Source organism: Nuphar pumila, chromosome 3 (assembly GCF_984573655.1).
Source record: "Nuphar pumila chromosome 3, dmNupPumi1.hap1.1, whole genome shotgun sequence".
NCBI classification, from domain to species: Eukaryota; Viridiplantae; Streptophyta; class Magnoliopsida; order Nymphaeales; family Nymphaeaceae; genus Nuphar; species Nuphar pumila.
The window spans coordinates 119,049,836-119,063,276 of record NC_143251.1 but is presented as its reverse complement, the minus strand read 5'-3'; the positions used below and the strand labels follow the sequence as shown (position 1 = coordinate 119,063,276).

The 13,441-nt window shown below is 38.4% G+C and overlaps 1 protein-coding gene across 1 annotated transcript; it reads left to right on the top strand.

Moving 5' to 3' along the window:
• The first annotated feature begins 6,651 nt into the window (after positions 1 to 6,651).
• On the top strand, positions 6,652 to 11,062 carry LOC149843460 (ras-related protein RABA2a-like). Its single transcript, XM_089999827.1, has 2 exons — positions 6,652 to 7,000; positions 10,377 to 11,062. Exons 1-2 carry the CDS (start codon positions 6,836 to 6,838, stop codon positions 10,851 to 10,853), a joined length of 642 nt encoding a protein of 213 aa, XP_089855953.1. The 5' UTR covers positions 6,652 to 6,835; the 3' UTR covers positions 10,854 to 11,062.
• The last annotated feature ends 2,379 nt before the right edge of the window (positions 11,063 to 13,441 follow it).

The following is a 13,441-nucleotide window of genomic DNA, read 5'->3' as shown; positions in this document are numbered from 1 at the left end:
GAAAACCCCGCATTAGATCAAACATCTGATTGGGTTGCAATTTAGATTTGGATCCAAAAGCCCTGTCAGATCCAATTATTTTGCTTTGGTGAGTCCAGGTAAACTCTCTCTCTCTCTCTCTCTCTCTCTCTCTCTCTCTCTCTCTCTCTCTCTCTCTCTCTCTCTCTCTCTCTGTGTGTGTGTGTGTGTTGTGTGCGCGCGCGTGTCATATCCAACTTTAAACAATGCCAGTCAGATGGGGACTTCAATGTGATGTCTAAACCTAGACCCATTATGAATCCAGGCTTTGTTTTGGAGCCAAACTTCACTGCAATTCGAATCAGAACGTTCCCAATCTGCATTTGTGTGTGTGCGTGTGTGAGATATCCAGTTCAAACACCCAAATATATCAGCAGAAAGACCAGTTTACCACGATGCATTCAATAAGATCTGTTCTGTTTTTGACTTACCAAGTTGTGACCATTGAAAATCTAGTAGTGGTTAAAGTGTGACCAGTGATATCTCTTCCAGAGGTCTCTAATATAAGACTTGTGCATATGCCTGCTTTTGTGCTAAGTAGGTTATATCCCCCCCCCCCACCAAGACTGTCGTTAGCTACATCGTGTGTGTGTTCGGGAGTCCCAATGAGTGTCACGTATGTAAGCACGTGCAGCTTGTATCCCCATGTTTGTCAGCATCAATTAGCATTGGAGTCTGATGTGGTTGCAAAGACTTAAGTAGCCTTTCCTCCATTAGTGCCATAAAAACGACGATTTTAAAAAAGGAGCTGTTGCAAAGACTTAAGTACCCTAAAGATGGTTATTTAAGACTCAGTCCCTACACTGCAGGATTATCCGAGAAAGGAATCCCTCATGAAGAAGACCATGAACATCAACCCTCTCTCACTCTCTCCCTTCTCTTTCTACCTATGTGCACATTCATCAAACGATCCTACATTGCTCTATCAAGCACCGACTGACCTGCACACTGACTCTGTGCACATCCAGCAGACGATCCTATATTGTAGCCTGGTTCAACTTGATGAGTTGTGGAGCCTGATTCAGAGTTTTCGCCCTTATAGGAGGGGGCTCCGGGGGCTCCCCCCGGCGCGGGTCCCTTTTGTATAAATTTTTTTTTTAGAGCCTTGTATAAATTCTTTTTTTTTTCTTTCTCTCTTGTAACTGTCGAAAAAGAGCAATAAAGTGTTTTGTTTGATTGTGACGCTCATATGTTTTCTTCGGTTGTTTCTTGCTCGAGGTTTTCGTAACACCCTTTCTCATGATTTTCTATTTTTTTCGCTACGTGGCTTTCGTAAATCGCTACTCAATTTAGCGATTTTCTATTTTTTTCGCTACGCGATTTTCGTAAATCACTACTCGATTTAGCGATTTTCCATTGTTTTTTTGCCACGCGATTTTTGTAAATCGCTACTTGATTTAGCGATTTACGAAAATCGCATAGCGATTTGCCATTTATTTTCACTATGCAATTTTCGTAAATTATTACTCAATATAGCGATTTTTGTAAATCGCTACTCGATATAGCGATTTACGAAAATTGCATAGCTATTTGCCATTGATTTGGCAGGGAGGTGGGTCTTATCGGAGAGCACGGCGCTGGAGGTCGAGATGAGGACCTCGCGGTGCCAGAACTCGACGAATGTCCGCCAAGACTTGAGGGTGCGAAGGCCCGTATTGAGCAGCGTCAGGGTGGCCTGGAAGGCATAGCCCTGATCGGAAGTATTGTCGACGTAAGGGTAGACGAATTATACTTTGAAAGACTCTGTTGTAGGTGTACTTGAAGAAGATTTTGTTGTAGGTGTCCTTCGAAGGCAGCGGAGGGGCCGCCGCAGTCAGTTGCCCGCTTGACGAGGGCAGCATTCTGGCCACTGCTAGCAAAAAGAGGACGACGATCATCATCGGTTTGTCGGCTCTTTGCCTCCCTTAATACAGTGTTTCATGGAGAAGAAAGAAGAAGAAGATGACAACGAAAAGTTCAAACGAAAAAAAAAGAGAGAGTGTTTCAGGTTTGTTTCGCTGTTTGGACTTTGAAGAGTTAACATCATCCTCGACTTTCTGGTTGAAGGATATTTTTGTCCTTTTTTTTGAACCGTTGTCTTCCTTTTTTTGAATGAAGAATATTTTTGTCATTTTCTCGAACCGTCGTTTCATGACGAGAATAGCAAGAAAGGGTACTTAAGTCTTTGCAACCGCACCGGACTCCGACACTAACTGATGTTGATAAACATGGGGATACGAGCCCCATGTGCTTACATATGTGGAGTTCATTGAGACCCCCAAACACATGATGTAGCTAATGGCCATCTTCGGGGGAGAACACACACCACCCTTTCATTCAGCATTGCATCAAGTAAAACATGACCCTGTACTCATGATCTCCATCACTTCAACGGGTCCAGATCCAAATGAGGTACAATTAATTCCTCTCCAAATTTTACTTGGTGATACTAGATTCCATGAACATGGTTGGAAACAAGAACCTTTAATGTAATATAAACAGATTGGACCAACCAGGGGGGGTGGGGGGGTCTCCGCTTGTTTGATAGGAGCTGTTAGTGCACGTCACTTTGTATTGGGAGGTTGCAGGTTCAAAACCCAATGGTACCTTGTATAACTGGTGTGGATCTGACCAGCTTGCCTATCCAAAAATTAATAATAATAAACAGATTGGGATAAATCCAAATCTGAATATGGACCCAACCTAGAATATTGATCTGGATCTGATTCTGTCAAGACCCAACCTAGAATATTGATCTGGATCTGATTCTGTCAAAAAAGAAAGATTGAACCATGTGCCCGGTTCAATTACATATTCGCATCTTATTTTAAGAACCATATCCAAGAGAACATGTCTGATCCGCATCACATGTCTGACTGAATCTGATATCTTTGCACTGTAGTTAGCAAAACTTTTTGTGAAAGGCAAGCTGGGGTTAGGCATACCCCTACCAGTTATACAAGTATACCATTGGGTTTTGAACCTGCAACGTCCCAACACAAGGTGACTTACACCAGCTGCTCCTACCAGACGAGCGGAGCCCCTGTTGGTATAGTTAGCAAAACTTTGTTTTAAAGATATGGACAAAAGAACTTGTATGTTCGAGAAAAACGTTTAGAACAGGATAAATTGTGTTAAAAAAGTATATTTTCGAAAAAGAATACTCAAGCATGGATCCAATTTTGTTGGATCGCAAGTTTGAATCACATTGAGTTTTGAATCTGAGTACTCAAGCATGGAATTTGAACTTGGATCTATTATCGAATCTGGGTCAAATCCAGTCTGTACTTTTTGCATGTAAAAACATGTTTTCTGCCTATGTTTGCTGGATCCATTAGTACCAAGTGAAACTCAAATATGGATTACCACTGATCCACATTATTAAATGGTACTCACTTTTGGCACCATTTCTTGATTTGGCAGAGACTAGAGAAACATGTCAAGCATTGCAAATTCACTACTCAAAATATGACAAACATGGCCACCTGATTTTTTTCTGATCGTTTTACCCTTTTGTCATGGAAAAAATTAGATGCCTTGATTGAACCACTTGTCCAATTTATCGCCTGAAAAAAATCAGGCACCATGTAAGCGTCGCCTGAAAAAAATCAGGTGCTATGTAAGTTTTCTGAAAAAATTAGGCGCGGTGCAAGTTGTCTCCTAAATAATCAAATGCCTAAATTTTCATGCAAAAAAGGGCAAAAGTGTCAAGTAAACAGTAAATTGGTTATATTTTTGGATTTCTAATAAAAGTGAGCGCCATCAACGTAATTACCTGTTAATTTATTGAATAAGAAAACCGTAAGATGATGTAAAATAAGCTGTTTAATAAAAAAGATAAAATTATAGATAATTTTCTGATACAACCCACTTTTGCTTGGAATTTCATGTTAGACACCACCTTTTTTGAAATTCCTGATATAGATTAATTTTTCCTAACAATGGTCAAATAAGAACCTGGTCCCTCATACACACAGTAGTATTCTAAAATCTCCATTTTACCCTTACTCATTAAAACACCCGCCTACCTTTAAATGTTAGAATTACCAAAATGGATCAGAGAGTTCTGACACAAGTCCAAACTAGATCTTGCCCATATTTTCAGTTTGGGTAGCATACATCCATATTTGGGGTCAAATCCATGACAAATATATCCAATTAAAAGTATCTAATAATACTTAACTCGAGTTAACTAGTTGAGAACAAAGTCGAAGGTTATTTTTGGCATCTTACAATGTTGAGAACTCAAGTTAGCTAAGTGAGGGTAAAGGTAGGTTAAAGTAGGTCCTTATTTTACCATTTTCAGCAAAACATAGGACTGTATCAGAAATTTTACAAAATAAAACCATGGGACTTATAAAGAAACTTTTTTAAATTTCAAATATGACCCAAACTTTTCTTAAAAATTATCAAATAAGGACCTCAAGTCAACACTCATTGTGTGAGTCCTTTTTTATTTCTTGTATTAAAAACTAAAAAAGTACTTGTTCTCATAAAAATAAGAAAAAGTAAACAGTGTGAACTTTTAATGATAAAGGGCACCGTTGTAATTTGACTTATGAGACAATGATGAATGTGGGCCTTTTTTTTTGTTGTTGTTGGCAGTTTTCAAGAAAAGTTTTCTCATATTTAGAATTTCAAAAATGTGTGGCCCATATTTAAAATTAAAGCAAAAAGTTGGCCCGTAAATGAAATTTTACTCCTAAAATTATCCATTTAAAACTTTCGGCCAGTGTGACGATCTAGTAATATTCACTTTTTTTGAAAAAAAAAAAAGTATCACAGAAGTTCATTTAGAGATGCCCAAGATACAGTGAATTTACACATAGGGAGCTCAATTTTTCTCACATTTAAGAGACATGCCCACATTTTCAAGAAATTGTTCACACGACGGCTTGTGTTGTATTTGCCTTTCAAAACTACTTACCTCCAAAAAAAAAAAAGTTAAATGTGTCATTTTAAAGAGTTAAATAGAGTTACATGATATTAAAGGTAACTCGAGCAATTGAGCGATTTTTTGAAAAGGCAGGTGATGATTTATTTGACATGAAGAGGTAAGCACTTATCCGATTTGAAAAGAGAGGCTATCTCTGCCTCTCAAAAAAAGCCTAGTATACATCTCCAAATCCCCCTTACCCGTCAGCATATTATCAAAAGTTAAAAACCACAAAAATATTGGCAGCCAAAAATTCGTGAGAAATAAAAAAAAATTGAAAAATCATGTTTTCAGCCAAATATTGGTAATAAAAAATAAGTTTTATACAAATTACAAATAAAATATTTAAAATTTAAAACATGATTTTTTACGATAAATAGCTAATATAAATATAAGTATTGCATTTAAAATATGATATTTATGTTTCTAAAAAAACATGATATTTTGAAAATGTTGCGATAAATTAAAGTTTAAAACTTTCATGTAATTTCTTGCAAAATTTTGGCATGCAAAGATCTCGTGATATGTCACATTACCCACAGCATAGTACACCTCACCTTTGGTTTTTAGACACATGACCGTAGGTTTTGAACTGGTTACATCATCTTATGAACTTAGTGACATTCACCAGTCATATGCTTTCATTCTCCATGAAAAGTGTTTGACTCAATGTTGTCACTATCGGTGTGTATCGGCTTGTATTGGTTGATACGTATCGTATTGATGGAAAATCGATACGCTTTACCCTTAAATATGTTGTTTTTTAATGAATATAAAAAGTACTTAAAATTATTTTTTTAATATTATTTAATAGCTTTAACATGTGTCGCATCCTGATTGACACGTAGTATTTTTTAATTATTTTTTAGCTGATTCAGAACACTTGAGTATCGGTGTCGACTGATTCACCTGAACCGTTGGCCAAACGATACCGGGCAGATGCCGATACTAATAAAAGCTTTTCACAACTATTGTGCCAACCAAGCTCGATCTCATCCAGCCATTACCGAGCCTAGCCAACTGGCCCGTTTCTGGGCTTGACCCATTCGGCTAGGACAGGTGAACCCGTTAGGGTTTGACCCAGACGCGACCTGTACCAAACCCTATAGGGTCAGGGTTTAGTAATAAAAGAGGTTCGGTTAGAAACAAGGTTAGAGCCAAAGGGCCCGATTATTATATGGAGCTGGGTTATTGCTTTGTGAAGTTTTATACCAGACACGAGTCTGACCCAAATTCTGATTAACACCTATGATTTTTTAATCTAAAAATAAATAAATGTTATTTTACGCGTATGAACCGGGTTCTGATTCATGTAATCCTTATAAGACTCGGGTACGGGTTTTCTTTAGGTAGACCCTGTCAGACCCAGGTACGAACCCAGTATCAGCAGTCAGCAGCACTTTAAAGTCGGATCCCGATTGGTCTGAACCAGGTCCGACCCGTTGGCACTCAAGTGGGGGTTGTCGGTGGGTGGAGTTGGTTGTCGTCACGCAGAATTGACCCCTGGAATTTTCCTCCATCTCACATGCAAGAGAGAGAGAGAGAGAGAGACCATGTTTTTTTTTACTTTCCAAGGAGAGAGAATGAATGCCCATAATTTTACTTTCCAAGTTTGCGACGCTGATGAATTAAAAAACTTGCAAAAAGATGAAGACAAAGCTGTGGGGAAACGCAAACTCTCTGCTGTCAAAACAAGGATTTTCAATCATAAGCATCCCATTCACATTGGTTTTGTTACCACCCAACAAAACCATTAAGGCGAAAAAGAGGAGAGACTAGATTGGTGGTGCGGTGCCTCTCTCCACATTGGGTTTCCTTTCACAAAAAAGGCCGGTTTTTAGTCTCAGATCTTGGTATTGCCAGAGACCCATTTCCTTTTGAGGTGTTTTGTTTCCGATTCCAATGGCTAGGAGGCCAGACGATGAGTACGACTACTTGTTCAAGTTGGTATTGGTCGGGGACTCTGGAGTTGGGAAATCAAACATCCTTTCCAGATTCACAAGGAATGAGTTTTCTCTGGAATCAAAATCCACAATTGGAGTTGAGTTTGCAACTAGGACCATTCAGGTGGGTGTTTTTTCTCCTTTGTTCTTGGGTTCTTATGAATCTTTTTATTGAAGCAGGGAGATATGGTTCTTTTGATTGTTGGGTTTGATGGTGTTCTGTTTTCCATGGAATTTGATTGAGAAACTATGCAGGTTCCTGTTAGGTTCTTGTTTTCGGGTTTCTTTTGTGAGATCTACTGCAATTTGTGCGTGCTTGCTTGTTTTCTAGTTCTGGTATTTGATGGATCTGTTGAATTTCCATGATCCGATGGATCTGTTGAATTTGAGATCTATTCATTGGTAACATGGAAATGTGGATGTGTTTGTTGTTTTATGGGTGTTGGCTTTTTGAAGATTAGAGTGGGGATATCTCTGGGAACTGTGATGATATGATCTATTAATTTGAACATTGTCTTCTTTCAAAAAGATACAAATTTGAACATTTTCAGTATGGGATATATGACTCTCACTTATGTGAGTTGTTGAATTCTTATTGCCTCTTTGATGGCATTTGAATCGAGTTTGTGTTGGTGACTTTTTTATTATTAATTGTGATTATGAAAGTGAGTTGGATTTGGTTAGATTCCTGTTACATTTTTATTAAGTTTTCAGTTATTTCGGAATTGCTGTCATGTGGTTCCTTGATTGGACTTTTCTGGTGGAGCTTGCATTGTTGGCTGGCTTGTTTTTCTTGATTTACTGGTCCTAGAGTTGTGGTTGAATATTTTTGGGTCTTTGCTTAGAGATCTCTTCCTTGGCATAAGATGTGATTTGATAATCCTAATGTGAGAACCTAATGGGATTCTTTGTTTTGAATTGGTTGGGAAAACTTGATGGGCTTTTTTGTGCTTTTCTATTGTGAGATTTGAACTGTGCATATTGTCATGGAATAGTAAATCTAGATCTGCCAACACTAGACAATTTTCTCAGGCTATGACCAGATTTTGAAGAATTGGTTATGCAGTTAAGGGCTTTTGTCAGTTTTGGTTAGGCATTTTTCCTGTCATGTTTCTATTGAACAAGATTAGAATATCTACAGTGTCTAGATATTTCTTAAAATTCAAAAAATGTTTAATCTCTTGTAGTTTGAATTTGTGCTATCCGTATTGTATTGCCATTTATTACCAGGTCTTGTAAATCTGTGAGGATATCAATTCAGATTTGTGAACATCCATCTCATTTTGTGTATTTGTTGTTGGATGTGTGGAATCTGATTTAGAACTTTAGAATTGGAGACATTCGCAAATCTCAAATCTGCTTAAATGGAATCTGTGAAAACTTCGGATTGAGATCCACAATGAAATCAAATGCACAACTGTTATGTGTTCTTTTTCTTCCTTTTTTGGGGATTGGGAAAGCAGGAGTATGGTTCGTTTGTTTAGTCAACACAACTCCACATGCTAGAACCTTTCAATTCTTCCTTTTTTTTTTGTAGCCAAGCTATTCATTTCTTTTAGTGTTCAACTAACAATTCTCTTTTGCTTACAAATACTTTTTTGTTTCTGCATATAGACTTTCGTAGATCATCTTTCTGCCTGTTCTCTTACAAAACTGATGTTCACATTTAGCCCCTGTTTTATAGGTGTTTTTTGTCATTACACTGAAATGGCTAAAAAACTTTTGAACTTGACAGAACTTTTGTTATTTTTAAAATTTAGGGATTTTCATTTCTCGTGTTTGGTATGTGGAGAACTCTTAAAATTCTACATCGTGCCTAATTTGAGGGTGATTTATTTTCTCCATCCAGATTGGTACTAGAGGCCATCTTAATATCAGACTACTTTACATGGATTTCATGAATTCTGAATTTGTGCTATTTTGTATTTCTACTTTCTGGCTCCTCTTTCCCCACAACAACATAATCATATGAGGGTTTTTCTTTAGTGGACTTAGAAATACTTCCACCAGTATCACAAGTAGAATAATATAACCAACACACAAGTTTTTTTCTCAACAATATTTTATTCTTGTGCTCATAGTATATTTAGATAGTTTTTGTCATGTCGGAATTTCTAGAAAATTCACTATTCAGTTCACTAATTAGCAACAATGACTGCAAGTCTTGGTGGAAGAACTAAAACTCTTGGCTGGGATAACCAGATAGCCCACTTGTATCGAGGCCAAGTCACAATTGGTTTCATATTCCCTGATAAATAGATTCTATTAGCTGTATGTCTTTCATATTCCCTGATAAATAGATTCTATTAGCTGTATGTCTGTCACTATTGAAAGAAATGCAACTAACCATATTGAAACTTAGCACATCATGTCACCACATTTTTATTGATATTAAATACTTAAGTTCAGAGAATAATTTACACATTTTATAATCTTGAAAACTTCAACATCACCTTTTCCTAAAAAGCGCCCATGTAGATATAGTGCTTAAGCCCTTAATTAGCATTAAAATGTTGAAAACTAAATAATAAAAACCATTCATTTATGAGACACAATATGGTTACAACTAACTTTACGAGTAACTCAAATGCATTTTCCTCCAACAAACCAATCGTCCATTTCGTTAGCCTTCATATCACTATAGGGCACCTGATTCTTCTGATGTGCTACCTTCTATTTCTAGCCCTCAATTTCCTGCTTATTGAAGTGCTGGTATTTTTCATATGTTGGTGCTTCTTTGCAAGAATATATATACAAGCTCCTGTAAGGCGCTTTTATTAGAGGTTAGTGGCAGTACTGTGCAGATTGTCCCTATCTTCATTGTTATCCTGCAGTTGTCTTCCATCTAATCCAACCTTTTCGATGATGCATTCTGCAAGTAGTTTTGCATTATCACTAGGCAACATATCCTATGCAGTTCCGCATAATGCTGTTCCAGATAACCATCTCTTGAAATCATCAGGATAAGCACTAATCCAGGTTTTTGTGATCTTATGATTCTGTTTGATGATTATGTGATTGCTTGAATTTTGAAAGCATTCAAAGTTATCACTGTTGGCCTTATATTTGCTTTAGTATATCTACACATATTGGCCAAGCTGGTTCTACCCCATCAAAATTTTTAAGATGATGACCACATTAGAGATTCTCTGGTTGAATTCATTAGTGTCTCGAGTCACCACTCTTGCAAAAGGCTTAAGCCAAGCCCATTCATCTTGTCGAGTTGCACAGACCTCTTGCCTGCAAGTGGCATTCTATTAACTGAAACCTTATGTGAGTGATCACTGATTTCTTAAGATTCTCTGTTTATACTGTGTCCATAGTTGTGAAGTTTCTTTGTGTTTGGAGTTCTTTGTGTAGCTCATCATGAAGGGTCGGCTTCTGTGAGGGGACTATGGCTATGTTCTTTCATTCATGCTGGCCTTGTTCTCTCTACTTATGGACAATTCTCTTATGTTTTTCTTCCTCGTTTGTTTTTTATGGTTGGTACTCTCTATTAGGTTGACAGCAAGATCATAAAAGCACAAATCTGGGATACGGCAGGGCAAGAGAGATATCGAGCTATAACAAGTGCATATTACCGTGGAGCGGTAGGTGCACTTCTGGTTTATGACATAACAAAGCCATCAACTTTTGAGAACGTCGGTAGGTGGCTGAAGGAACTCCGAGAACATGCCGACGCAAATATAGTCATAATGCTAATTGGAAACAAGTCGGACCTCCACCATCTAAGAGCTGTTTCGACTGAGGATTGCCAGAGCTATGCTCAGAAAGAGGTTTTATCTTTCCTTGAGACTTCTGCACTTGATGCAACAAATGTAGATAAGGCATTCCAGACAATCCTATCTGAGATTCACCGGATAGTTAGTAAGAAATCACTTGCTTCTGAGGAATCAGCAGTGAATGACATCAAAGAAGGGAAAACTATTCTGATCAATCAGCCAGATACTGCTTCTTCAAAGTCTTGTTGCAGTTGAGAGAGGGAGAGACTGTTCTTTTGTCCTTTTTGTTTATTTGTTGTCTGGTTTTATGGGTCAGCTTGCTTGCCTTCTTGGTTTCTAGCATATATTAAATGTCTAAATATGTTTATTTTCTTTTTGGTTTCTCTGTCTTCCAATAGCTGTATTCTCTTTATCATCAGACTGTAGTTGACATTAGCTATTGAATTTCATTTAATTTTTTCGCATATCCTTAAGATCAAGTATACAAGCTCTCTCTCTTTCTCTCTCTAAATAAACACTAGTCTTGAAACTCTCTAGATTCTAGTCTTTAAGGGCCCGCTTTGTTTCCTCATTTTCCTGTGGTAGGTGAAACAAACGCCTGTCAAGGAAAAACAAAAGGCCCCATGCGGGGGAGGCCTGATCAGGTGCAGTCATATTGCACAAAAATGCGTGCTGCTACACCTGACCATGTGCCATCTGTCCAATAGAGCCAGTAGGCTCCACACGCTTCAACCGGTTCATTGCCGTTTTTGTGGGGCCATAAAACAGGTGGTGGGTGATCAGGTGCAGCGGCACATTATTGTTGTTCAATGTGATGCACCTGCACTGTTGATCCCAATCCCATTGCCCCCCCCCCCCCCCCCCCCACACACACACACACACACCACACCACCACCACCACCACTTTAAGCTGACCTGTGAAACCATTCTTAACTAAATTAAATACCAATTAATTGCAAGATTTGCCCTCGGCCCAGTAACTCAGCTGAATCATAGCCAAATTCCTTGATCTCACACGAAGTAACAACTGAGTACCGGGCCTAGGCGTGGGCTAGGGTCATAGTGTCTAATTTTAATCCTTGAAAACTTAAATCAGTAAACAAGTGTTCATCTTTCATCTTGAAACACTGATTATACAAATAGAAATATCATTTATAGGCTCGGTTTATAGACTTTGTGAGTCCCAATAAGATGTCATAAGAGTCAAACTCCGGTTAAGTATTTTGGGATTCCCCATCTCTGCTATCAGAAAATTTTAGTACTAAAACATCATCACATCTGTTTTTGGAAAATAATGCTACTAGTTTAAATAAAGAAACATCTTGAGCGCTCAATGGTTTGAATTGGTTTGCTTTGTTAATAATAATGAGTCCAACCAAATAGCTCTTAATGAAAGTTATGCAAGCAGCACGCTATTCTTATTCACTGCATGAACTATCCCAGAAGAAACATTTGCCATCTTCCCTCCCTATGTTTCTACCAGAGCACGAGTTCAGGATACTCACCATACTTCTCAAAATATCAGCTATGTCCTTGTAGGAAACCTCGAGCCCAGTCAACGCAATCAGCTCCTTCAGATATGGAAATGGTTTCAAGGACAAATCCTCTTGTAGTTGGCCATCTTCTGCTATAAATGGCCCACTGAGGTTGATAGAGAAACCCAGTAAAAGATACTTGACATGGCAGGTCTCACCTAGAACCCTTAGTAGGCCATTATTGAGCCCCAACTGTTCATTGATTGTAAATGTAGCCTTCTCTAACTTGGGCTTGCTCCTCAAAGATAACTTGGCCATGTTTTCTTGAAATTCTTGAGGTTTGGTGCATAAATCTGACATCCCTCCAATCAAGTCTCTACGCAATCAACAGTGCTCATTCTCTTCATTCTATTGGTACAATCTGATGGTTTGAAATAGTTTTATCACCATTGCAAACACAGAAACTTCTAGTACAACTGTTTTTAGATTGCAGCGTGCATAGAGATCAAAGGAGGGATCAATGATGCAGTTGCAAAGGATTTCTAGAGTTCACATGAAAATGATCCGAGCAGATGACACTGATGATCTCTGTCTCCCCACTCGGACATTCAAAGATCAACCAGTGCATTTAGTGGTGGAACCATCATAGTTTTCCAGACGAGTTCTGATGCAGCAGCTTGGCATGTAGACTAACCTCAATGGATTGTATGAGCATATGGAGAGAAGATGGCTTTCAGTGATTGAATCAGTTGGGACTAGTGAGGACTTTGATCTCTATCTGGGTCTTCGGTTGGGATCTTTTATAGTACTATTGGTCAAAATATGAAAGACTCTCTCTCTCTCTCTCTCTCTCTCTCTCTCTCTCTCTCTCTCTCGTATAATAAGCAGCTGCCGAAACTTAGTCTGGAAATTCTTACTCTTATTTACTATTCAATGCTACTAAGCTTGGATGTAAGTAGAACCAAATCCACTCAAAATTAGATTCCAAGTTCCATCCAGTAGCTCCCAAAATTATTGGACGCAATACATGCAAAAAACATGGAAGTTGGTTTGAGATCTTAGATATTTACTAGTTTTGTGTGACGACCTCCTAAGAGATTATTGTGTAACAAACCCAACGTCCCAACCAAGCAAACTTGGTTTGGTCAGGCAACCGACTCACACCCCATATCCTCATATCTTTGTTTTGTACAACAATCTCTACTGATAAGCAATTATTGCAGTTGGGCCCTGTCAGTGGAAACAAAGAGCTACACCAGCTTAAGGCACCCCACCGGCCATGACACTGCAATTTACAAGAGCTCTCTTCTCAGCAAAGGTTGTAAGGGGGCATTTGATTGCGCAGACAACAGCAACCGCAGGTCGCTG

Excerpts from the sequence above, each read along its gene's own strand:
- LOC149843460 (XM_089999827.1), top strand. The coding sequence starts at position 6,836 with ATGGCTAGGAGGCCAGACGATGAGTACGACTACTTGTTCAAGTTGGTA. Across the intron at positions 7,001-10,376 it reads TTGCAACTAGGACCATTCAG|GTTGACAGCAAGATCATAAA; the intron begins GTGGGTGTTTTT and ends ACTCTCTATTAG.